At 49.1% G+C, this 27,272-nt stretch overlaps 1 protein-coding gene across 1 annotated transcript in view; it reads right to left on the bottom strand.

Moving 5' to 3' along the window:
• Positions 1-4,258: 4,258 nt before the first annotated feature.
• AUTS2 (activator of transcription and developmental regulator AUTS2) overlaps positions 4,259-27,272 on the bottom strand; it is a 1,212,191-nt gene continuing 1,189,177 nt past the window's right edge. Inside the window, 11 exon segments of the mRNA XM_070363017.1 lie at positions 4,259-5,174; positions 5,177-5,382; positions 5,385-5,665; positions 8,207-8,429; positions 9,814-9,897; positions 10,940-11,017; positions 16,355-16,496; positions 20,004-20,075; positions 21,960-21,989; positions 23,923-23,994; positions 26,572-26,667. Coding sequence (XP_070219118.1) covers positions 4,401-5,174; positions 5,177-5,382; positions 5,385-5,665; positions 8,207-8,429; positions 9,814-9,897; positions 10,940-11,017; positions 16,355-16,496; positions 20,004-20,075; positions 21,960-21,989; positions 23,923-23,994; positions 26,572-26,667 — 2,058 coding nt within the window. The 3' untranslated portion in view covers positions 4,259-4,400.

Raw genomic sequence — 27,272 nt, 5'->3', positions numbered from 1 at the left:
TCCAAACAGTTTGAAGATGCTGTAAGCCAACTCATTTAAGTGACCCCTAAGGAAGAGTTGACTCATTGGAAAAGACTCTGATGCTGGGAGGGATTGGGGGCAGGAGGAGAAGGGGATGACAGAGGATGAGATGGGTAGATGGCATCACCAACTCGATGGACGTGAGTTTGAGTGAACTCCAGGAGTTGGTGATAGACGGGGAGACCTGGCGTGCTGCAATTCATGGGGTCGCAAAGAGTTGGACACGACTGAGCGACTGAACTGAAGGAAACTGAGGCCCAGGACCGGCCAAGGACAGGGGCCCTGAAGGCTTGTGGCCCAGGGCTCTTCCTGGCCACAGTGCATCGCCAAACACCCGCTCAGGGGTCGAACCCCACGTCATCTGCATCAGGCGATCAGTGGGTAGGTGGGAGCTGGAATGTGCCAACATCCCGGATGCTCCAGCCAGACCCTGCCCGCCCCCACCAGGAGAGAAACACTCAGGCCTGAGTTAGAACCCCTGGAACCACCATGTCTGCAGATCTTTAACAAAGAAGCCTCATGATACTGGAGCTGAGTTGATAAAGAGGAAAAGCGACTTTGTCTCTTGTGTGGGCTGTTCTCTATACCAGCTCCACCGGCTCCAGAACCTGCACCAAAACCTGCCTGCTTTTAGGTCTTGATTTATTCAGATGGTCTCATTTTACACATTTAAGAAACAGTTCCAGAGAAGCTGTGATTTTAATGTCACTGAGAACAGAAGCCGGGAGGGTGGCTTACACCAGGCTGTGGTTTTAAGGTCCTCGTCGGAGGTTCTGTCTAGTGAGAACTAGCTTTGTATTATTTTCTATCTGATAAATACCTCTGTCCTCTTGAAAGGAAACTTTCCATGTCTAAGAAATTGCTCAAAAAGTCATATATATATATTTTTTTAGAGAAGACAGAGTTTTAAAAATATATGAAAAAGCCCATGTCACTTTGGTCATCTTTTCTTTGATTTAATGGCACTGAGGCCAAGTTTGTGCCTCAGGACGGATACACACACGCCTTAGGCATCCACCTTGGTACAGCTAAGGGCAGCGTCTTTTTACGCTGTTTGTATATGACATCGACGGTCACGTCTCATTTCCTCTCATCCACCTTGATTGAGGCAAAGAGAGGATCAACAGCCAACGCTGTTGTGAATATCCATCTGGAAATGCTAATTATTGCATCATCATATCCGTGCTTTCACTTGTCATGTGCCATTAGCAGGTAACAAGATCACTGTGGGTCTAAGACTGTGGAGATAATTAGAGCATCTATAGGTTAGCAGGAAATCAAGTTGTGCTGGTACCCATCAGTGCCGGGGAGCAGAACGCAATTAGAGGGAAAATCTGCAAGGTCTTGAGAGGAATAAAGCCCGGGGGATTCAGTACCGTGACTGACTTGACAGTAACTTCCGGTCTTGCATTGCGAGTGGCGGCCTGGAAAGAGTGCTCGGGAGAGCGGGAGCAGGGTGGTCTGCCAGCAAGGCCACGGATGGTGAGTGAGTGGAAGGTCCTGAGAATTGCCTGATTTAGAAAAACAGTGGTTAGTATGCTTTCCAATCTACTAGTCTTTCTTCAAGTTATTTCTCCAGCCTGGGAGCTGGGTATTTAGCATAAGAGCAGGGTAAAGGGGGCAACCTTCATTCAAGGCCATCATCAGCTTTCCAAGCCTGGGAGTCTGGTGCCCCCAGCCAGCAGCCTTCCAGAGCCCCCTGTGCCAGCACCACCTCCCTCTGCCCGTGAAGCTGCAGGTGTCCTCAGCATAGACCGCCAGCCCCCCGTTTCTGTTCGTTTCCATTTCTAGTTCTCCAACAGCAGCCACCCACATCCTGCTAAAGCCGGACTGCCTTTGTTTCCTCCAGTTAAGACACACACACTCATCATCCATCATGTGGACACCAGGAAGTGTAACAGGTTTTACATCTTGAAAAGACAAAACAGGTTTTAGAGGATGGAGAGATCTGCAAGCTGGTGAGGGTTACACCAGGTAATTCAACAAGACACAGGAAAAGACAGGGACGTACCTGGAAGGTCTGAAGTCACACACGGCAGACCGGGCCCTCAGATTGCGATGCGAAGAACAGGCTCACGCCGGCCCTCGGTCAGGTGTCATCAACGCAGCCACAGCACACGCGGGGTTTTGAAGGAGGTGCAAGACACAAAGGGCTCTGGCTAACTCAGCCTGCACATTCACCCCCTACGCAATCCAAAATCACCTCCCCAGGACTCAGAACATGCAATCAAACCAAATACTCCTGGTCGTACGGAGGGCAGACGTCTACAGAAACTAACCGGTAGAGGCTACATGTGTCAGAGAGGGCGGCCAGCCTTCCGTCCGCACTCAAGGCTTCAAGGCTCTTCTCTTCCAGGGCCTGGCCTGTCTCACAGGCGCGGCTTCGTCCCTGTGGTAAGGTGGCCACCCCACACAAACAGGCAGCTGGAAGCTTGGTTCACATTTTTTAATAACATGGCACAGTTTACATAACACAAGAAGGCTCCGCCGATGAGAACATGCTGAAGACGCAAGTCGCTTCACGTTTCTTTTCACATAGGATCTAGAAAGGACTTTATTACATACAGGAGAAACAGCAAAAAGGTCTGTATAGAACAATCTCTTTACAATACTGAAAGCTACCACTACGGTTCCAGTGTACATATTCCTTGGATTTTTTTTTTTTCCTTTTTAGTTGTTGTCTTAAAAAAAAAAAAAAAAAACACTGCACAACATTTGGAATTCACAAAATCTGAAACTCACAACTAAACCTTCAGTTGACTACTAAAATAGATCTCTCTGCTTATTAGAAACAATGGTCTGTAGTTAACTTTTTTTTTTTTTTTGCAAAAACAGGATAACAACGTCAGATAGCACTTTAATATACTAGAAGACCAAATGGAACTAATTTTATTTCATACACATATTTTACAGTCCAGTAGACAAGATATATTGTATCTCTGCTAGTAAAGTCATATTCTCTCCAAATTAGGTAGACAAGAGGCTGACTGTATGATAAAAGTATCATGAAGAGACAGTAAGATTGATGCAAAACTCAAAAACACGCACACACAAGACCGTCTCTCTGCCTGCCGCCTTTCGCCCTCTGCAACGCTCCCCGGCCCCACAAAGCTGACCTGCTCTGGCTCCTCCTGGACTGGGTTACCGACAGGAACGTGGTGAGTCATGCTAGGGAACGTGCTCCTGAACTTCATCAGTTATTGAATACAGTGAAAACATATCCATCATCTGAGAAAACGCGAAGCTTTCTTTCAGGATCTGTTTGGGTACAACTGAATCTCATTACAGAATGAGAAGGGGTGTACAGATAGGAAACTGAAAAACGCATGGTTCCCACATGAGGGGTGTGTGAAATCACGTGACAGATGGTGACGAGGTGCTGGCGGCCTGTTTGTGTCCCCTGATTTTGGCATCTGACCACTCCCATCCTCCCTGGCTCTGGTTGGTTGGTTCACGGCCTTGGTTTACCTCTCCAGGGCTGCACTCTGCCCACCCCACCCCTACACGCACCCAAAGGCCCACAAGCAGCAACTTCAGATGCAAAGTTTCAGCCTGGGGGTCCAATTTGCAAAATCAGGTATTATTCTCTGTTTGAAAAAACAAGCAAGGAAAACAGTCATATCACGTTAAGTGCTTGTTCAGGGAAAATATGACCTTAAGTATGTTGTAAATGGACTTGAAAAGGCTCCTTTGAGTTAGGCGGGCTTTTGTGAAAAGCCCTAACATTCATTGCATAGTTGAAGGGTTTAGCTGTCTAGAACAATACATGGGGAACACAGCCGAAGCCGGCTGTGCTCGCTGATATTAAGTCTGCAAATAGCACATTTTAAGAAGTATTAATGTATTATGTTACTTAATCTTTATCTATTTACATCTGTACAAAGTAAAGCTTTCATCTTACCCTTTTGCATATATGAACCATTAGCTCATGAAGCAACAAGCCCCCCCCACCCTTTTTTTCTTTACATAACTATGTACATGGCCTTCCCTTCTCACCCCAAAGAGCTCTCTGCACGGTGGATGGTGTGGACTCTTGTCGGCTTCCCCACCCCCCAGTTATCACCGCGTGGGTGTTGTGTTGTCATCTTCACTGTTTTGGTTCAAATCAAAGTTTTATATGACAAACCAAGAGTGGGGAGACATGAGAACGTATGAATCGGCTAAAAGATCTGAAAAATTTCAACAGAGAATATACAAAAAACATTTCAAAATCTGCACCGAGTCTATACATAAATTTTTTTTTATACACAGGGAAGCGCTGGGGGCTCCCCACCCGCACTGGAGACGCGGGCCTGGCCAGCGCGCGGAGGGCAGGCCCGCAAGTCCGGCGCCGCGCGGCCCGCGGGCCTGTGTGTCCCGCCGGGCGTCCTGTCCGCTCCTTACCGGGCTTCGATGTCCTTCAGCGTGTGGGAGGGAGGCCGCTCCCTGATCTCGGCGGACAGGGGCGTAGTCCTGCGGGGGGACACGGGGCGGCCCCCCAGCGTGGAGATGAGCGGGGGAGGCGCACTCAGCGCCGCCGTCGGGGGCGTCTTGTTGAGCAGTCCGTTCTGGTGGCCCGCTGTGGGGCTGATACGCGGGTAGTGCATGCTCGGCAGCCCTGGCGTGAGCAGCCCGGGGTGCGGCAGGTGGCCGTCCAGGGAGGCCGGGTGCACGGGGTGCAGCCGCGGGTGCTCGTAGTCCTCGCGGAGCACGTGCAGGCGCTCGCGCTCGTCCAGGTGCGCCCCGCGCTCGTGCTCCCGCCGCGGGTCCACCGCCAGCGGGTGGTGGTGATGGTGGTGGTGGTGGTGGTTGTAGTCGTGCGGCTCCCGGTCCCGGAAGGAGCGGTCGGCTTCGTACAGCCGGGGCGTCGAGAGCCGGTGCAGGGGGTCGTTCCTCAGCAGAAAGTCCCTGCCCAGCGGGTCTCTGCGGTGAATGTCCAGTTCCCGGTAGGGGTCCCTCAGGGGGTCCCGGATGGGGTCCCAGTGGAAGGAGGGGTACGGGAAGCGCTCCCCGCCTGGGATGGGACTGAGGCCCATGAAGGGCGTCATCATGCGAGTCCTGTCCAGGCCGCTGATGCTGTTCATGGGGTGGATCCCGGGCATCCCCACGGCCACGGGCATGGAGGCCAGGGGCCCCGGGTGCACGCCGGCCGAGGAGCTGGGCGCGGCGGCGGCGGGGGCGGCGGCTCCGAGGACCGGTGGGTCGGTGGGGCCTCGGGGGGCAGGTCGTGGTCCTCCTTGCGCTCCTCTTTGACCTTGACCTCGGCGCTCTTCTTGGGGTTCTCGTAGGCCGGCTCGCCCTTGCGCGGCTCGGCGTCCCGGCTGGCGGCGCTGCCCGGCCGGGCGCTGTCGGTGGCGGGCGCCCGCGCGTAGGGCGACGGCACCGGGCCAGCTGCTTGGCCTCCTCACCCGCGGTGCGGCCCTCGTGGCCATGGCCGTCCTTCTCGGCCAGGGGGCCCTCCTTCGCCTTGTGCTCATCCGTGCCCAGATCCTTGCGCGATTCCGAGTGCTCCCGCTCCCTGTCCTTGCACTTGTCTTTCTCGCGAGCCTCGGTGCTCAAATGCCCCCTGATCTGCTCGCTGGAGCTGCGGCCGTGTCCCAGGGTGCTCACCGGGAGGACGGGGGCTGGAGAGGGGTGGCTGGAGTGTCTCTTCTCGACGCTTTCCCTGCGGAGGAGATGGGACACCGGGAGGCAGGTGAGCTGGGCTGCCAGCCGGCTGCCTGAGGTGAGGCCCAGCCGGCCACCCTGACCTGACTGGCCTAGACTCCAGAGGAGGCTTGAGCGGGTGAAGCCCGAGGGATGAGGGGTGGGAGAGTGTGAGGGGCCGTAACTGTGTATGTAAGAGGCACCGACCTGAATCAAGACCAGGAGGAAGAACGTTCAGAAACCTGAACCGACCAATGAGGTCAGTGATGGGGCCGGGCGGCTACCTGTCTAGATTCTCAGGATGAAGAATCAAGTTCCAACACGGCAATTCTGAGCCCGCAGGGGAGCACAACCCGAGGATCACGGGAAAATCTCTCTCCTGACAGCAAGAAGAAGGGCTGGTTTCAGAGTAAAGGCTGCAGGTATGGGGCAACCAAGATGCAGCCCCCGAGGGGCTCGAAAGGAAACCAGTTTCAGGACACTGGGGTCGCACAAAGCACCTCTGTCTTAGGAAGAAGCCAGGATCTGATGCCAGAAGACGCAGCAGGTCCAGAGACACGAAAGCTAAGGGGCCGGAGAGAACCAGTTCCGTCTGTGAACTGGGGTGGGGGTTTAAGAATACAGGGCACACAATGCGAAGTGACAGAGGAGAGGGAGAACACGGAGAGCCGAGACCAGGGTGTTCGAGGGACAGCCCGAGACAGAAAGTGGTGGGGGGGAGCAGGAGGCCTGGGGGGCCCAGAGGGTGAGGGTGCCCCGCAGAGAGAATTAAGGCTGCCCCTACAAGGTTCTGTTTCTAGACAATGTGCAGAGGCTAAGAAGAAGAGCATCTTTAAGAGGTAAGATAAAGAAAAGTGTATTTGAATTTCCTTTCATCCAAAAGGCCACTGTGAGTCCATCTAGAGAAACAAAGAAAGGTGAGCTGCCAAGTCCTGCTCTTCCTTCACTGACAGGCCGTCTAGAGCAGGGGTTCCCTCTCCCCCAGCCGGGAGCTGGCACCCCTCTGCTGTGGCCTGTCAGGAACGGGGCGGCAGAGCGGGAGGTGAGTAGCAGACAAAACTGAGACCCTCTCTGCCTGCTTGCCACCGGGTCCATAGAGAAACGGTCTTCCACAAAATCGGTCCCTCGTGCCAAAATGGTTGGGGACTGCTCATCTAGAGAGCTCCTGGTCTAGGGGTGGCCCCTCCAGGGGCACCTGCTCTGGCAGCTCAGAGCTGTATGTCATGATGTCCTAAATGGCCCTCCCATTGGCTGAGAGATTTTTACCATGCTCTCCCAAGGAAAAAACTTGTCTTTTTATAAGAAAGAAATCACTTAGCATGATGGCCTATGATGCAACAGCTACTTAACCTGCTGCATTTAGAGCCTCTAAAGTTAAATTCTTTTAGATCGCTACAAAACACGTACACACACATGCACACAACATTCAAGAAAAACAAAAACAAAAGATTTGGATCGTACTGGAAACTTCAGTTCCCAAAGGGAAGTGTTGTTGAGTATCTTGCGACAGGTGTATCTTGTGTGAGTGAAGTCGCTCAGTTGGGTCCGACTCTTTGCAACCCCATGGACTGTAGCCTAACCAGGTTCCTCCGTCCATGGGATTTTCCAGGTAAGAATACTGGAGTGGGTTGCCATTTCCTTCTCCAGGAGATCTTCCCGACCCAGCGATTGACCCAGGTCTCCCGCACTGTAGGCAGACGCTTTACCGTCTGAGCCACCAGGGAAGATCCTGTAGTCCGATGTATCTCATGTAGTCCTTGCTAATTCACTCAAATTGAAAATACCCTCAAGAAAGGGAGGCAAGCAGGAGGAAGGCCTTGTCAAGAATGCTTATGACATTCTTCAGAAAAAAAACTCAGATGTTTTTCCTCTTTAAGGCTACTTCTTTTTGAGGCATGGACTACCACGTAAGGAGGTAAAAACGGTTAGTAAAATAAATTACCCACTGGTGACATGAAACCCAAATTGCTTGGTGAGGTTTCTTTGAATATGGGTTAGCAAAATCTTAGCGGTCATCTGTGAGCCCAGGGTTTGAGTTTGAACAGAATTTGAGAAAAATATGATGAGACGATGCAAAACATGGCTTTCTAACAGAAAACAAAAAGAAAAGGGGGAGAGAGAGCGAAAAACCTATGGATGAGTCAATGGACTGCACGAACTCGAAAGCAAATATGGTCTGATTCATGCCGTGTGTGTCTGGTCCAGGCTCCAGCTCACTACCTTTTGGAGAGCGGTTTCTGTTTGGAGACACTAGGGCTCGCGGGGGGGCTGGGTGTGGACACTGCTGCTGAGCCGGGACTCGCTCGCTTTGTACTGGACCTAGAATTGCGATGCTGGCCTGTGGTCACGAGGCCCTGTGGGGCCGGAGGGACAAGGGTCGCTGGGCTCAGGGCGTGGCGGTGGTTGGGGGGAGGAGGGTCGGGGGCGCCGTCCCGGCTGCGTGAGGGGCCGAGGCTACAGCTGAAGCTCGAGGCTGGGCCGGGGGGTCGGGGGTGGGGGGCCGGTACTTGGCACAGAGGGGGCTCCCCCATCGGGACTCGAGAGCGGGTTCTTTGCGTACCTTTCTTTGTCATCTTTACTAACGGAGGAGTCTCGTTTATCTACATCTCTATCTCTGTCATGAGCTGCAGCGGACGCGCTACGCTCCAGCTCCCCTGGCTTCAGCCAGGGCGGAGGGGTCGGGAACGACGGAGGCGTTCGGTGCAGCCGGTTCCAGGGCTCGTGAGGGTTGCTAAAGCTCTGCACACTGGGGCCATCCTTGTGGCCGAACACTGAGTTGGGTGCTGAAATGGTGAAGTGGAGAACAAAAAAGGTTTCAGAGAAATTATATATCCGCCGTAATGAAGGTACTTACCAAAAAACTTTTAACAGCATTCAGAGTTAAAATGAATACATATTATTGGGAGCTGGAAAAGGAAAGGAGATTAACAGATTCATTAGAGGAACGTGTCCTACACTGGAGAGGTTAAGTAAGCTCACAGCTTTTCCTGTTTTTTTTCTAACCAAAGGCAAAGGGGCAGACGGGGGTGGAGAGGGGAGATTAGAAAGGAAAGGGTCTCAGCCTGACAGGTGCACGCAGAGGACCCCAGCATACAGGAGGGTGGACATGGATGGTGTGACTTGGGTTAACAGCTCCGTTCAGAGTAGAATCTGCGGTTCTTTTCTGCCGTCCACAGCCTCAGTGACCGAGGCCAGACAGGGTCAGACACGGAGGGTCTCCAGGCTCCGAGGACCTGGGACGGAGCTGCATCTCAAGTCTCCTGCAGTGGCGGGCAGGATGTGTGGACAGGACAAGCTGATACTGAGTGGCTAAAGGGTGTTTAGAACCTGAAGAGCTGCAACTCCCTCCCTACTTTAGACAGACTCCTTTTTTCTGGAAAGTCTTTACTGAATTTGTTACAATACTGTTTCTTCTGTTTTGATGTTTGCCCCCCAGGTATTGACTCCACAGCCCCGCTCTGCGTTGGAAGGTGAAGTCCTAGCTGCTGGATTACCTGGAAAGCCCCTTGACTTCTCAGTGGTGGAAAATTAGTCTTCCTGGATGTTGCCCTCTCTGGGCTGTCCTGAGCCTGGCATGGTTTCCTGTTCTTCAGCGTGTTTTCTCACTTCCACTGAAGCAAGATGCAATGTACAGGCTGTCTTCACGTCTAACGGGTGGTGGTGGTATAGTCGCTATGTTGTGTCTGACTCTCTGCCACCCTGTGGACTATATCCCACCAGGTTCCTCTGTCCGTGGGTTTCTCCAGGCAAGAATATTGGAGTGGATTGCTATTCCCTTCTCCAGGGGATCTTTCCCACCCAGGGATCAAACTTGGGTCTCCTGCACTGCAGGCAGATTCTTTACCACGGGGCCACCAGGGAAGCCCACATCTAATGAGTGCTGTGGCTAAACGTGGGGTGGCTAGAGATGGCATAGGATGAAATGAGGAACTTTAGCAAACTCTGTGGTGTTCAACTGACCACCTTTCCTGACCTTCAGGAGCATGTATCAACAGCGTGCTAAAGGTTGGTTTAGACCTAACTCCACTGACTGGGCTTGCTTTGGCAATGCTATAACCTACATTTATTTCCCAAGAGCATGGTTCCTTTCATCTAGAAAGGTCTCAAGCCATCGACAGATCAGAGGAGACAGTTTAAGGTGGATTGTAAAAAGCTAGAGGTACTCACTAACTGAAGGATTTCCAAGTCCCCCGAAGGCGTTGCCACCAACGGCTGCCAGGCCCGTGAATGTAGACGGCCGATTAAAAGGCTCTGCAGACGAGATTGGGAAGAAGGGCATGGCTGTAGGACTCCGCTGAGTGAGGCAGCACAGATTCCTGGGAAGGCAGTGGGGGCCCCTTGCCACGTGTATACTCAGACGCGATCTGTCTCACTTCTCCCACCAGATTATCCAAAGGGTTTTTCATCCTTTTGGATCTGGGCATTGGGTTAGCAAAATATCTGTGGGGGCTATTTCCTGGAACTGTGCTGTGCTCTTTTTGGCCACACTGTGCTGCATACATGTGGGATCCTCGTTCCCTGACCAGGAATCAAACCCACACGCCGCTGTAGCGGAAGCTCAGAGTCTTAACCATGGGACCGTCAGGGAAGGCCCCCATCTCTCCTCTGCTGGGTGGGGAACATTACTCAAGCCACAGTGTGCTCACATGCCTCCCTACCTGTCTCTCCTCCTCTCAGGAAGCGCCCTGTAAGCTCTGACAGAACAGAAGTTAAGATAGCAGCTTAAAATCTCCCAATGGAAGGCTGAGGTCACACGTATCCTACACCCTGTGGTTGGGTGTACCGTTGCCCGCATGTGCTGGTACACGTGTGAAAATACCAAATAAATAAAGGCCACGAATAAATCCCCTGTACTAGGAAGAGATATATGAATTGGGCTGTGAAATGATTAAAAAATAAGAGATACTGTCTCTACATTACATCATGGTGTCTTTCTCTCCACCTCCAGGGGTGCCCTTTTATGGGCAAGAGTTCACTGTCTTCTCCCATCAGTGGGGACAGGCTGCTGTACACGTGGATTCCCCGAGGTCCCAGGGCTTCCACCCTCTGCACACTGAGTAACTCCACACAGAACCACAACTGCACACGGATCTCCTATTTGAAGAGCCTGGTGTAAGAGGTGGTGAACTCCTAGAGATGGATGGCCTGGATTCAAACATCTCTGAGGTTGCCTCCATCTCCTGATGGTAAGCGACCTATCTAGGACTATGGCCCGCTAGCCAGAAAGTGCAGCAGGAATGCAGGTGTTCTGAGACACACGCGTCAATGCCCGTGAATGAGGGACACAACTCACCGAGGTGGGCAGCGGGGGTAAGGAAGTTGCTGTGATGGGGGGGCGGCCCGAACGGGGTCCCAGTTGGGTGTGCAGCACCTGGAGAGTTGGACACAATGGAGTTAGACTTCAGAGGACGCCCACTTCTCTGGCGCTGGCCAAAAGGTTCATTTGGATTTTTCCGTATACTCTTACGGGAAAAAACCTGAACGAACTTTTTGGTCAACCCAATACAATGCCACTGGCTTCTGGTCCCCTAAGACCTCCGCTGGGAGTACGTACAGTAAGAACACAGCTGAAGTCTACCCGGGCAACACTCGGGGAAAGAGAAACGTGCTTGTCAGGAGGCGGAAAGCAATTCAACCCCTCTTCTCTTTCCTGGCTGGGCTGCCGCTACCAAAGAGAGGTATTCCTTTCACTGATGCCGACGCTCAGCACTGCGAACACGGAAAAACACCGCCGGTGGGGCAGGGCTTCCACGGCCACGTACGTCTGGAGGAAGGCCGGGCGAAAAACGGGAAGCAAGGCTCTTGACTGACGGACTAGGAGCCGTGGCCACGTGCACTCAGTCTCTCTGGGGCAGCATCTGGCCCCGGGTTCCCTTCTTCAGAGACACCTCTGGGGGATGAGGCTTTCAGTCTGAGAGACAACGTCTAATCCGGGCACAGGAGTGGCCACCACAGAGCTGGACTCTGGGCTGCACTGCTTGGGCTTCTGCACAATCCCTTTTCCTGAGAATGTATTAGCCGTCACAGACATGCAAGGAAGGAGATGCTAAAGCCGGACCCTACGGAACGCACTGAGAGTCGAGTCAGGCTGTGGGAGACGGAGGCCTCCAGGCTCTTGAACTTCGGTGCTGGGAAAAGCTAGTTTCTTCACTTGCTCCAGGACACCGATCACCCTACAGCCTCCTGTTACTCCTTGCCTCGCCTGCTGGGGAACTCGGGTCTAACTTAGTGCTCTCTTTCTTTGGTTTCCCCTTTCCTCTCCTTTATATTTGGCCTTGATCCTCTGTTGCTGCTGTTCACTCGCTAAGTTGTGTCTGACTCTTTGACACCCCATGCACTGTAGCCTTACCAGGTTCCTCTGTCCATGAAATTGTCCAGGCAGGAATAGTGGAGTGGGTTGTCATTTCCTCCTCTAGGGGATCAAACCCACATCTCCTGCACTGGCAGGCAGATTCTTTATCACTGAGCCACATGGGAAGCCTCAAATCCTTCTTTTGACAGTGTGCACATGTGAATTAAGGAAGGATGATATTTCCAAAAGCTGAGGGCATCCACCTGGCGTGTGTGTCGATGTGCAGCTAAGGAGGCAAGTACTCTGGGAGGCAGTCCTGACTCTAGACAAGAGGTAGGCCAAGGTCATCTGAAGAAGCCCCCTTAGTTTATCTCAGGCACTTGTGCCAACAGTAAGATCAAAGTGGCAGAATTTAACAAGTGTGTCTACTTTTATACTTAACAGTTCAAAGTTTCACCCAATACCCATTTTGGGAAAACTTCAATATTGCTTACGCTAGAGAAGATTACCCTCCAGAATGAAGTATAAACAGGGTGGGAATGGATTTACTAGTAACTGTTCCAAGAATCCCTTGCTTTTTGCCTAAGTTCCTATCAGATCAGATCAGTTGCTCAGTCGTGTCCGACTCTCTGCGACCCCATGAATCGCAGCATGCCAGGCCTCCCTGTCCATCACCAACTCCCGGAGTTCACCCAGACTCACGTCCAACGAGTCAGTGATGCCATCCAGCCATCTCGTTCTCCATCGGCCCCTTCTCCTCTTGCCCCCAATCCCTCCCAGCATCAGTCTTTTCCAATGAGTCAACTCTTCACATGAGTGGCCAAAGTACTGGAGTTTCAGCTTTAGCATCATTCCTTCCAAAGAACACCCAGGGCTGATCTCCTTCAGAATGGACTGGTTGGATCTCCTTGCAGTCCAAGGGACTCTCAAGAGTCTTCTCTAACACCACAGTTCAAAAGCATCAATTCTTCGGCGCTCAGCCTTCTTCATAGTCCAACTCTCACATCCATACATGACCACAGGAAAAACCATAGCCTTGACTAGATGGACCTTTGTTGGCAAAGTAATGTCTCTGCTTTTGAATACGCTATCTAGGTTGGTCATAACTTTCCTTCCAAGGAGTAAGCGTCTTTTAATTTCATGGCTGCAGTCACTATCTGCAGTGATTTTGGAGCCCAGAAAAATAAAGTCTGACACTATTTCCCCATCTATCTGCCATGAAGTGATGGGACCGGATGCCATGATCTTTGTTTTCTGAATGTTGAGCTTTAAGCCAACTTTTTCACTCTTATTTCACTTTCACCAAGAGGCATTTTAGTTCCTCTTCACTTTCTGCCATAAGGGTGGTGTCATCTGCATATCTGAGGTTATTGATATTTCTCCCGGCAATCTTGATTCCAACTTGTGCTTTTTCCAGCCCAGCATTTCTCATGATGTACTCTGCATATAAGTTAAATAAGCAGGGTGACATACAGCCTTGACGAACTCCTTTTCCTATTTGGAACCAGTCTGTTGTTCCACGCCCAGTTCTAACTGTTGCTTCCTGACCTGCATACAAATTTCTCAAGAGGCAGGTCAGGTGGTCTGGTATGCCCATCTCTTCCAGAATTTTCCACAGTTTATTGTGATCTACACAGTCAAAGGCTTTGGCATAGTCAATAAAGCAGAAATAGAAGTTTTTCTGGAGCTCTCTTGCTTTTTCCATGATCCAGCGGATGTTGGCAATTTGATCTCTGGTTCCTCTGCCTTTTCTAAAACCAGCTTGAACATCAGGAAGTTCACGGTTCACATATTGCTGAAGCCTGGCTTGGAGAATTTTGAGCATTACTTTACTAGCGTGTGAGATGAGTGCAATTGTGCGGTAGTTTGAGCATTCTTTGGCATTGTCGTTCTTTGGGATTGGAATGAAAACTGACCTTTTCCAGTCCTGTGGCCACTGCTGAGTTTTCCAAATTTGCTGGCATATTGAGTGCAGCACTTTCACAGCATCATCTTTCACAGCATCATCTTTCAGGATCTGAAACAGCTCAACTGGAATTCCATCACCTCCACTAGCTTTGTTCGTAGTGATGCTTTCTAAGGCCCGCTTGACTTCACATTCCAGGATGTCTGGCTCTAGGTCAGTGATCACACCATCGTGATTATCTGGGTCGTGAAGATCTTTTTTGTACAGTTCTTCTGTGTATTCTTGCCATCTCTTCTTAATATCTTCTGCTTCTGTTAGGTCCATACAATTTCTATCCTTTATCGAGCCCATCTTTGCAGGAAATCTTCCTTTGGTATCTCTGATTTTCTTGAAGAGATCTCTAGTCTTTCCCATTCTGTTGTTTTCCTCTATTTCTTTGCATTGATCGCTGAAGAAGGCTTTCTTATCTCTTCTTGCTATTCTTTGGAACCCTGCATTCAGATGCTTATATTTTTCCTTTTCTCCTTTGCTTTTCGCTTCTCTTCTTTTCACAGCTATTTGTAAGGCCTCCCCAGACAGCCATTTTGCTTTTTTGCATTTCTTTTCCATGGGGATGGTCTTGATCCCTGTCTCCTGTACAGTGTCACGAACCTCATTCCATAGTTCATCAGGCACTCTATCTCAGATCTAGGCCCTTAAATCTATTTCTCACTTCCACTGTCTAATCATAAGGGACTTGATTTAGGTCATACCTGAATGGTCTAGTGGTTTTCCCTACTTTCTTCAATTTAAGTCTGAATTTGGCAATAACGAGTTCATGGTCTGAGCCACAGTCAGCTCCTGGTCTTGTTTACCAAGTATAAATTCCTTCAGGAACATAGATTAAGTGGAGGAGGGTTGATCCTTCAACACCCTATTTATGTTTTGCGTTTTTCTTCCCCAGCCTGGAAGGGTCCTGTGGGCCTGGGGTGTGGAGGTAAGCACGCAGCAGAGAACACAGAGCCGCAGCATCTCGGCGGCAGAAGGTGCCAGAGGAGTCCTCCCTTCAGCCCTCAATGGTGACGTGTTCTCCACTCAGGAAGTGCAAGTATGACGCCCACCTCCACAGAGTGAAGACAGCCCAGCATGTTCATTAGCCCTCGACAGCGCTGCCAGCTAAATAACAATTTGGCTGCACCCTGTCTGTGTAGTACAAGCTAATTAATGCTTCGAAGAAAATCCGAGCTTTGCTCAGCTCAGGGTCCCCAGGGGTGCCCCAGAGTTCTAGAATTATCCAAGCAAAAGAAGCCAGTTCATCTGCTGGGCTCAAATGGAAGCCAGGGAGAAACTAACTTCTCTGTTTCTGTCCAAAAACTCTTCACACAGCCCTGTCTCAGGGCCCAGATGCCATGGTAACCAGCCTTTGAACCTATCCCTCGACAGAAATGACAGAAACCTAAGACCTTAGCAAATTCCATCTGCCCTCAAGGGCGGGGTCCCCTTGCCTTGGGGACAAGGCCCATTAGAATGATGGTCTCTTGCAGTGTGTGGGTATTTCTTTCTTCCTGAACAGAAGAGCCTTGGGTCCACCAAAAATGAGTCTTGGATAAAAAGCCTAGGAAGGCGGCAGGCAGGATGGATGTGAAACTTATTCGCTCAGGACTAGAAACAGGGAGGTGCTTGAATATGCATGTCCAGAGAAAGACATTCAGGAGGGGACGGGGTCAACCATTAGGATGCGCTCAGCACTGGCACTTATGAGCACGACCCAGGGGAGCCCTGGGTCAGGCACCGTGCGCTGAAGGCAGTTTTAGGAAAGACTTTGGTAGCAGTACGGTGGCTCTCGTTTACCCATTACTCCTGATGGCCGCTGCCTTCGTCTGCATGTTCCTGGAGCAGGACTGGGCAGGGACCCAATGCAGGGATGATCAGGGACCCACTCTGGCACACCTAAGAGGCACCTGGGAGCGGGTACTCTCAGAGCTTAATAAATGCTGTCCCCTAAATCTCCTGCATCATTACAACCAACCAGGCAAGAATGTTAAGTTCTGTAGCAGAGAAAACCAGCCGCCAAGCAGTTCACCCTCTCTGTCACAGACCACACCAGTGGCACCTACCTTAATTGTATCTGTTTATCCTCAGATCCTCACAGGGCATAACCGAGCATCACGGTGCAAAACCCCTGACTATTCTGTGGGCAGGGACAGCGGCATTGTTTTCTTCCGATTTACCCTTGCAAGCTCTCTTGATCTTTCTCAATAGCATCTGACACACTTGTGAATTACAGTGGTTTAATGCCGAAGCAACACGAGTCCCTGAAGGGAGAGAGGGTCTTTTCCCTTCTTTCATGGAAGTGGGAGCATCCATGGAGAACAGTCCATCTCTGGAGATGTGCTGTGATGCTGCCTCGCAAACTGGCATCAATTGCTGTTTTGGGGGAGTGACCGAACAGCGGCCCAGAGTTCAGACATCACTCATCCTGCTACCTGAGAGCTACCATTCCCAGCTCACCCCTGCCCCTCTGAACTTACCGGCGGCGGAGAACAAAGTTGAAGGCCGCGCCAGGTCGTGGGGGTGGTGGATGGCTCCAAAGAGGCTGGGGCCCGGAGGACGGCTCAGGAACTCAGGCTTCAGGCCAAAGTCCAGCTTGTGTGGATCCGACTGCATCTGCTTCTACAGCACCAAGGGAGGGCGAAGGGAGGAAAGGAGGGAGCCCCAAGAGAAACAGTAGGGAAGAAAGATTTATTAATGAGACGGACAGTCAACTCTGTGAACAGTGCATTCAGGCTGGGGCCCTGGTCAGGTTCAAGTCTACACCTGCTGGGAGAACATAGCAAGCCACAAGCCATGTAACCCTCAAATGCAAGAAAAGCAGGTCTGCCCAGAGGGCCTGAGGCTCGCAGCCAGAAATGCCGAGGGGCAAAAGTCATACTCTGTCTTTGAGGGTACACGGTTTGAGGCTTAGAACCACATCCTAACTCCTTGAACCACCACCATCCCGAAGTGGTTTCTGATTTGCTGCAAAGGTTCATTTTAGCCAGTTTTTAAATGATAGTATTTTAAAGCTCATTTTATTGGCAATTCTGCATGAATAATCTGCTGTGTAAATTAATTGTTTAATGACTCTTAGCTGTGCTCTAACAGATCACACTACATTAGTAGCTGAAAGTTATGAAGAAATATTTGCATGCCTACAAGCTAATTTCAAATGATCGTTGTTACATTATTTTTAAAGAAACAAACAGAAACAAAGTAGGGATATTAATGTGACTAACAGGGGCTTTGGGCTAACCCAATCATCTGAGAAAGAGATCAGGCCCAACCAGTGAACCTTCCAGAACCTCTCTTGCTGTGAAGACCTTGCCATCAACTGCAGTCACTCCATTTCCTCCTATCAGTATATCCACCCCCAAGGTCACGTTTCTCGGAGTCTGTAGAAACTGGCTCACTGTCTTCCTCCTGCTTCCTTCCCTGGCCTCACTCTGGACGCTGGCAGCCTCTCCTAGAGCATGGGTCCAGGCCGCCCCCACCTTCAGGATTCTCAATAGCCTTCTCTGTGTTGGCCTCACACCTCCCCTGATGAGCGCCGACCCCTGACCTGGGTCTGAGGCTCCCAGTCTCCCCCTGCCTCGCCGCCTCCTCTGAGCTCTCCAGCCTCCCAGGCCTTCCCCACTTTCTGGCCCTCACCCTTCCCATCTCAGACTCATCGGATGCTGTCTTTTGGCCCTGCTCCACCCCAAACTCCATCAGGCTCTGCCACAAGTAAATCCCTGTCCCAGCACACGAAAACATCAACACAGAGACATCTGATCTGGCTTGTGTGAGGATCAGAGATGAGTTTGCCACTCCCTGGTGGCTGAACCTTACTGTCCTGCAATCCCACTCATCCGTCTTACCTACCCAGACCCCTTGAGCCAGCGGCAACACTGTGGGAGGCAGACAGCACAGTCTCCATGTTTCCTGCACACACTACTCAACTCTGAGCAACAAGACTCCAGGACAGAGTCCAGCCCTGAGCCTGCAGCAGCAAGAACCTGCGGGTGCTGGCTTTCCCTAGAAGTAGCTGGTGAGCGGCTAGAAGGACAAGTGAAATGAATGTCACAGAGGAAAGGGGACCAGGCCATTTCTGCTCACATCTGCAAGGAATTCTCTCATGAAAGAAAGTCCCACTATCAAGCAATAGCCATTCTCCCCTCCCCAAAGCTGCTAATCCACTATGAATCTATAAAAATCTTCTGGCTGCCTCCTTTAATTTGGTTGCCAAATTATTCAGTGCTAATACTGCATGGTACACAGCACAGTTCCATTAACCACAACTTAGGTCCATGAAGCAAAATGGAGCTTGGGGATTACAGAGAATGTGCTGGAAAGGGAAGATGAACAGTTATCTCCTGTGCAAGAGGTCTTCTTAATTGAATTGGGATAATGAATGTTGGAGTCACTGGGGACGTTCTTGGGGAAAGGAAGATGTTGAAGTGGCGCCTATAACATCCTTCATCGCTTTTAACCAAAGGAGTTACAAGGAGGGTGTGTTTTACCCACTGTTCTGCTAACCATGTCATCTAGAACAGAAGTGAATTGAACTAAGCATCAAAATCTAGTTAGTGCTTCCAAATACACGTTTTTTTTTTTTTTAAATGAAGCTAAACCACAAGGTTTCTAATTAAACTCGCCAAACACTAACGTTAAGAACAAAACTCACCAATGGGATATTCTGAGAAAGAGCAGGTATTTGACACCAAAGCAAGATATCTTTCGGACAGGGTGATGGCACCCCACTCCAGTACCCTTGCCTGGAAAATCCATGGACGAAGGAGCCTGGTGGGCTGCAGTCCATGGGGTTGCTAAGAGTCAGACACGACTGAGTGACTTCACATTCACTTTTCTCTTTCACGCATTGGAGAAGGAAATGGCAACCCACTCCAGTGTTCTTGCCTGGAGAATCCCAGGGATGGCGGAGCCTGGTGGGCTGCCGTCTATGGGGTTGCACAGAGTCGGACACGACTGAAGCGACTTAGCAGCAACATAACTTTGCAGCCTCATTCACTGAGGGTGACGTTTTTGTTTCTAACTGTGTTGGGTTTTTAAAAATTATTTAACCGTTAAAAAAATCCCTTGAGATGACTAGCTCTCCCGACTTCTTTTATATTCTGATGGTGGTCCCCCACATGCTGTTGGGACTAAAATCTTATTCATGAAAAAATAGCTTCCAATGGAAGGTTATTGGAATTACTTAACTGGTACAGTTACACAGATTGTAAACACCCAGACTGTAAAATCTGGATCTATCCGTTACTTTGGTGCCTAAGTTGACCAGTGATGTCCTCTCTGGTCACCTGCAGAAGATCTGCATCTCTTTCCTGTATCATCATAAAACCCTGGTAAAGCATGGAATGCATTCATCTGTCTGATGAAAACAAAAGAAAACCCTCCTGAGTTCAGGTAAGGTAACCAGCCAGTCAGTGGTTCCCACAAGCACTGACTGTCGTCGGACTTCTGGCATTGGTCATCAAGAGGATGAAGGAGAGATTGGATAGGTCACTGCCAACCAAATACCACTTCTAGAAGAGGAATTTTTAATACTATGAATTGCTAATGGACATACCACGTATGCCTAAATCAGTAACATCACATAGGGCATAAATTATCACTTTTCAAAGCCATAAAATGAAAAGAACAACAATAAGGTCCTATTATATAACACAGGGAACCATATTCACTATCCTATATTCACCATGATGGAAAAAAATTTTTTTCTAAATGTTGGGGGGCGCTGGTGGTGGTGGTAAGAATATACCAACTTCTATAGAAAACTTTTCATGTACATCTCCTCCTAGATCCTAAGTATTTCCCATACTAATAACACTTGGTCACTCTAATTAGATTCCCCAAACCTTTATTTCAGGATTTAATCTATATTTAAGCTCTTCAGATCAATAACATGACAAAATCATGAAAAAAAAAAAAAAAAAGAACCATCAGGGTATTATCAGTGTGCTTCTGTTTTGTTATTTTGCTGCTGCTTTCCCTAATTAATAGTAAGATTTCTGAATAGCTTTTCCAAGGGACTTGATCCTGCCTGCCTGTGGGTCTTCAAACTCTGCTTCAGTGCTTCCTCGATTGGGCGATCACACACCCATTGCCCACCTCCCCCTCCAAGACTAGGAAGGCAAGACTGACCTTGACTTTCTGTTGGTGGTGGTAGATCTGCCAGGCAATGTGAACGTGCATCGCGCACCACTTCCCTGGTTTCTGGAACGAAAAAGAGCAACATGGTCAGAAGGAAGAGTTCAGGGGGAAAAAAAAAAAAAACAACCCTTCCATTTCCCCAGAGCTGTCAGCAGATTTTGGCTGCAGAAGCTTTCTTTTCCATGAAACAAGAGGGCTTTGTCTCCTCCAAGGGCCTTCTCTCTGCTGCAGCCCGGGACCCGGGCCGGAGGAAGCACCCCTCCCCGGGCGGGCGGCACCTCTCCTCCCACAAGAGCCGGGGCTGGCGGCCACTCCTCAGAAAACCAGCCCCGAGCAGGACCTCCCCGGTTACCAAGGATAACGTGGCAAAGCCCGAACCCCACTTTGTGCCTCCTCTGTCTCTCTCTTTTCTGGCGCCAGCTGGCAGGCCTGGTGGAGCGAAGCCCTGCTGAACAAATGCGGCCAGGCTATATAATGCAGATTGGCTGTTCAGAAGAGCTAATTAGTGAATGTCTGTGAACCAGTTTGAAAACGAGAGGGGACAGAACCCGTGTCACCTCCCCCAACACTGTTTCTTAAAAAAACAAAACACCAAAGCAGAACAAAGCAAGCCAACACATTTTCATTGAAGCCCAGTTCCCACAAGTGCTCCACTAAGAGTCAACTGCCCATTCATGTTGGGCGGCACTGATCATTTCTAAGCAGAAAACAGACAAGAAAGAGATGAGAACGCATGCCTTTCCTTCTCTCTAGGCCACTGCAGAGAGCCAGTGCCGGTCCCGCCCTCTGGGAGGACGTCAACCCCAGTCTCTCAAACTAGTTCCTGTCTTGCTTTCTAAGCTGGGGAGCAGCTGCGAGCCTGTCTCGCAGGCTCACCCAAGGGGGCAGGACCACCTTGTCCCACTTCACTTGTATTCCCGCTACACACTCTACCCATTGGCATCACTGACTCAGTGGACGTGAGTCTGAGCAAACTCGGGGAGGTAGCAAAGGACAGGGAAGCACGGCCTGCTGCGATCCAGGAGGCTGCAGAGTCAGACGTGACTGAACAGCAGCAGCGCACCGTGAGCTCCCAACACGTACTCAGTGACCACAGGATGGATGAGAAGAAACACTGCCCCATTCCTACCTGGGCAAAGAACAGATGCTTCTGGTGTCTATATTAAAGTGCTGTTTCTGAATGTTAAGTCACTTTCACTTGCTGAAATATATACTTAAATCCAAGTTTGAGCTCTCTCGTAATGAAGTTATGGGTCGTCTGAAATCGCCTAAGTGATGACACCATCCTTTCTCCCCCTTTGGAGAAAGTGAATTATCTAATAGATGTACTAGAAAAGGGTTAAGTAGAGAAATCCACTATCCGCCCCTCTTCATCTGCCATCCATCATCCCCACCCCCCGACCTCCCACATACACCAGGGAAGTCAGCATTCATCCAGAGGTTATCTGCTGGCCAGGCTCCAGACCTCTCAGAACAAACCAGCGCTCCTAGCGGCCCTTTTCTGCACCAGAGAAAAAGGTCGAATGGCTGTGACAGGTCAACATCACCTGCTGCAGAAAGGGGCAGCCACCAGCCAGAACAGAGAGACCCGGGCACGTGTTTTCTAGGTGCCAGAGAAGCAGGAGAACTCAGACGAATCCTAATTTTAGCCTAGCTCGGCCTTCCCTTATGTCTCCGTGAGTCAAACCTTTTGCCATAACTAACAAGAGAATCTAAGTTGAATTTTATCAGTTGGCTTTTTACCTCGATGGCCCGGCTTCCTCCAACACTCAAAGCAAAAACCATGAAGGCCATTTTCAGTCACACTCTCTGAAAAACCCAACCACTGTCTTTTCAACCTTTTCCTCCGGCGTTTCCATGGCGTGTTTCCTTGTAATGGATTTGTATTTTTAACCCTCGGGGAGTCACACAGGGGTTGCAAAACAGTTCTAGAAGAAGCTTTCTTACCCTTAACATAGGTCTGAAAGGATCTGTCAACTGTGAAGAGAAAATGACAACTTGGTTACATGCCTGTCACTCAAACAATTGCTCTAATTAACAAATTTGTAGTGCTTCATTAGGAGGGGAAATTAAAATGTTAGAATTTTACTTTTAAATGAAGCCCTTTTAGAGAATAATTAACCCATTTTCACACTATCAAAAGTGCCAAGTGTGCCCTCCCCCCCTCACAAGCCTTGGTACATCTACGCTGACGAGCCCCTGGACAAGTTTAATCAATAGCGATCTGCCCTCCGGCAGAGCGATTTGCTCATGTTACACATCTGAGGAGTTTCACTGTCTGAGCAGCCCTTCCCAACCTCAGCTAAGCATCTAAGGGAGGCGGCCTTCAGACTACAGACGGCTGGATACTAAGAGTAACTGGGGAGAAGCCTCCTTTCCCGACTATACAGTAGAAATAGGCTATTTTTAATAATTATCACTGGAGGTATTAGACATTTTAGAGAAGTTCACTATATAGATGACCTTATTTGCAAAGCAGAAACAGAGAACAAATATATGGATACCAAAGGGGGAAGGGGGGGCAGTGGGAGGAACTGGGAGACTGGGATCAACACGTATACACTAATGATACTGTGTGTAATATAGATCCTTGGAGAAGGGAATGGCTACCCACTCCAGTAGTTTTGCCTGGAGAATTCCATGGACAGAGGAGCCTGGCAGCCTACAGTTAACAGGGTCACCAAGAGTCAGAGATAACCAACACCTTCAATGAAATAAAATGATACTTAACACTTTAATAAAAGCAAATAACACTTTCAAGAACATAAAATAGATGACTAATGAAACACACCGTGTGGCGCAAGGAACTCTACTTAATATACTGCGGTGACCTGACTGGGAAGGGAGTCCAAAAGGGGGAATATATACATATATATTACATGTATATGAAGCTGATTCAGCTTGCTGTGCAGTAGAAGGTAACAGAGCACTGTAAAGGAACTTTACACATTTTATACTCAATACAAATTAATTAAATAAAATGAAGTTCGTTACACCAAAGTTCATACAAATAACACAGTTGAGTCATTTTACGTATCTACCTAACTCTGGTCATGATTTCAGATAACCTTTGCCCTTACCTGGGACAAAGACAATATTGTGAAAGGTAATTTTTTTTTCCCCCACATTTACTATGAAGATGGATAATAATCAATGAGACAAGATCATATCTGCTGTGTAACTTCAGATTCTTTTTGAGTTGGTCTGTGTTATGAATAAATAACACAACCGAAGTGTAATGGATATTTTATTTAGCTCCAGAGCACAAAAGGTTCCTTCCCACATTAGAAGCAGAGTGGCCGGAAATACTGTGTGTATGGGGTGAGCTCCAGAAAGACAAGCGCTTAGTGCTTTTCCATTCAAAATGTTTTATGGCTTGTGTGAGAGAGATTTTAAGAGATGGGGACAGAGAAGGCTGGTCGGGGTGGGTGGGGGAAACTGTGCCAGCTCAGTGTCAGTGACCGTCCCAGCCTGGGCTTAGACCATAAGCCACCCTTTCTCCCCCATGGAGAGTCACTCCCTGGCGTCACATGGCCGCAGGAGACATTCTATTTTCTAAGAGAAACTAGCGTTAAGTGTTAGTCACTCAGTTGTGTTCAACTCTTTGTGACCCTATGGACTGTATGTAGCCGGCCAGGCTCCTCTGTCCGTGGAACTCTCCAGGCGAGAATACTGCAGTGGGTAACGTTCCCTTCTCCAGAGTATCTTTCCGACCTAGGGATCAAACCTGGGCCACCTACAGTGCAGGCAGATTCTTTACCATTTCAGTCACCAGGGAAGCCCCTCAACTAGCATATTCTTCCACAAAATAGAAGGAAGCGCAAAGGCAAGAGGCACTCCGCTGGGCTGCCTGCCCTGGGGACACAGGTGCTGTTTGTTACCCAGGGACCCAGCCCGACCTTGCACTTACCCTCGGGTCCTTTTGGAGAAGAGTGTGGGGGACCGTCCCAGGTCGGGTGGCAACATCGATCGGGTTGGACGTCTACAAAGTAATGAGACCACAGCTTAGGAAGCATATGACACGGGACATGAAACCAAGGTCTTCCTTCCTTTCTAAATGACCGCGTTCAAGTGTCCTTTTTTGTTTCATTCTGGAATACAACTGGACGGATCCACCCTCCTCTGAGATCCCAGATGCTCTTCATGAGGCCCTCCCTGACTCCCTGGTCCTCAGGGGACCTGACCAAAGCCTGCCCTGTCCCAGGGATGGCATTTCCGGGCAGAGACAGGAGAGACAGAGATGGGAGCCCGGCCCTGAAATCCATCTTCTGTGTCCTTCACAAGCCCGTCACTGTGGGTTTTTTGCTTTATCACCACACAGTCCAAGAAATGCTTAAGTGAACATCAGTCTAACCTGCGGGACCAGGTGCTTCTCATCAGAATGACTGAGTGTGCTTCACAGACATTAGGCTACCTCTACATTTTAACTGGCAGATGATAACAAGGAATTACATTCAGTAATTACTCATTAGTGGTGGTGGGAATGGGACAAGGGAACCTAATTTGGGGACCACACAGACCTACTGTTATGTGATTTCTAAAGTAATTCTGCACCATCTTTCCCATTCCCAACACCATTCTTAAATGGCATTAATGATAACAACCTCATCTATAGGCTTTTGTCCTTTGAATGAACAACAACAAAAAGCCCATTGCAGGCACAAGGCACCACTTTCTTAGTGGGTAAAGGATTTCGAATATTTTTCACCAGGTATTTTATTTAAGAAATCACAACTTCTATGAATCCCTTCACACCAGGAAGTTAACTCGTGTGGAAATAAAGAGCCCTCAGTTTAGGCACCAAGCTGGCCTGCAAGAAGGGGGAAAAAAAGAATGGGAGAAAGAAAAGCAGTCAGCTGCTGTAGGGCTAACAATTAAGCTAGAGTTGTTAACAGCCTGATTTGCATACATATGAAGAACTCTGCTAATGAACTGCAATCTACATATTCAATCAGTAAGATGGCCTGGAAAGGCCTATTTCAACACCAGGAGAGACACTTTCTTGCCCAGATGTAGTTTTCTGTGTGATTGGATAATTGTGACTGAGGGAAATCAAGAAATTTATGAAGTGACCTACCAGTCTGGTTGGGGATGCACGAGAGAGTTCCTGTAACCTGAAGGGGACTGACCAGGCTCTGAAAGGGTAGTAAAGAGCCCGATGGGGGGAAGGAGTTTAAAATCACCATCATTTTGTCCCGAGATGGGAGGTGTTGTGTATGGCCATCCTCAAGCCCCGCCGAGGTCTGATCTGGCACAGGAGCTGCAATTCCATGTAGGTCCCTGGGATTTTGAAGGTGCAGCCATTCTCACCCCTAATGCTTTCTAATTTTTTTCTTTTCTAATTTTAGGGCAGCATGCCTTTGTTAGTGTAATATGCGCTCATCCTGGGAGAGACTGGCCCCAAATTTGTGTTTTATCTTTGAAATGAGATGGAAGGAAAACCGAAATCACACAGCAAAATTTCCTGCTTTACAGTCTAAGAATGGCTACTCTAAGAAATACTTTTCTGAAAATCAAGTAGGGGCTGTGACAGATGTAAAGTCACAAAAAAGAAGAGTATTCTGAGAACTAACACCTTAGTTTTGGCCCTTGGAGATCACTCTAGACCGAGTGCAGGAGAGTATCACTGGCTAGGTAGAAAAGAATTCTGTTGTTATAAAGGGCGAAAGTGAAAGTCTGAGTCGCTCAGTTGTGTCCAACTCTTTGGGACGCTATGGACTGTAACCCGCCAGGCTCCTCTGTCCATGGGATTCTCCAGGCAAGAATACTGCAGTGCGTTGCCATGCCCTCCTCCAGGGGATTTTCCCGAGCCAGGGATGGAACCCAGGTCTCCCACACTGCAGGCAGATTCTTTACCATCTGAGCCACCAAGGGAAGCCCCTCTAAAGGGCGAAAGGTTAATTTATCTCGTGCTAGGATGGTAGTCTTGATCTTGGGAAGTTGACCCCGGCATCGGGGTCAGAAGCTTCAGAGAAGGCAGAAAGGGAGGAAAAAATAAGAAGGCACTGCCCTCCACCTGGAAGTGGACTCTCTCTGCAGACACAGGGGACTGAGGAATGAAATGAAGGAGAATGAACACAGTGAAAAGGATACCATTTTAGTTTGGAATCTTTTCCCTCCCTTCTATTCCAATCAACAAGGCTCAGCTTTGCATCTTTGGTAATCATGGACATCCTCAAGGATAAATAACTCGATGCACATACATCTGGCGTTTCATGTAATTCCTGATCAGAAGCTTATGTCCACAGTTTTGGTGAAAAAACAAAAAATACATTATATCTATATCTATATCTATATCTAGTGTTTCCTTTTTTTAACAGAGCACAAGAAATCCTAGCTCAATTGAGATGACATGGGTAGTACAGATTAAAAATTAAATTCTGACTGAGTTTACAACTAGATGGACTAGAAGAAAATATTCACACTCTAATCCCAGTGGTCCATTTGGATGGAAAAATGAGTCACTGGCAGGTAAGAGGAGGGGAAACTACCCACCCACCTTAGCCCGAGGCTCCACTTACAAGTTCGAAGGTGGTGTTTTCGCTGTGAGGTTTCTTACCTTCGGCTGAAAAGCTCCTTGCAGTGACCCAAAAGGGCCGGCGGGTGGAATCATAGGGGGGATGCCCGATACAGCAGGAGGGTAGGAGTGGAAGAGCTACGGCCAAAGACGGGGAGAAGGCTTTAGTAGGAGGCAAACGACACGCTCACATTCCCCTCCCACAGAAGGACGCCCACATTAGCCAGCCAGGCCATCTCAGTTTGATGCCATTAGTCATAAGAAGCCACAATGAAATGATCACACAGACGTGCCATGAATTCTTAACTTAAAAAGTTAAAAGTAGTTCAGAATCAATCAGCCAGCAAATGATGTCCCAGATGAGGCCATCGTTAGAAAGGGAGCTTTTCTAATTATTAGCTGTTAAATCGGATAGAAGTCCTAAATGGTTGGAGATTTTAATGCATATCAAAAACAGGAGGGGGTGCTGAGCCAAATAAGATGCCCAGAAAATTACAAGTTAATTAGAAAAAAGGGAAAGGGGGGGAAAAGGAAGACAAAAAGAAGCAAATCTTTATGGATTCCAAGATTTTACACCATTAAAACTCAATCAGTACTTTTAGATTTTTAATAGTTTTGAGGAAATGGGAAAATATATGCGCAGTCCTTGCTTCATTAGGTTGTTCCGGTAAGTGGCAGTTCCAAGGACAATTTAAATTGTCTAAAATGATGACAAATATTTGTGGAAGGGGAAAATAAAATGA

The sequence above is a fragment of the Bos mutus genome, chromosome 25 (assembly GCF_027580195.1).
Source record: "Bos mutus isolate GX-2022 chromosome 25, NWIPB_WYAK_1.1, whole genome shotgun sequence".
In the NCBI taxonomy this organism is placed as follows: domain Eukaryota; kingdom Metazoa; phylum Chordata; class Mammalia; order Artiodactyla; family Bovidae; genus Bos; species Bos mutus.
This window is presented reverse-complemented; position numbering and strand designations above follow the sequence as displayed.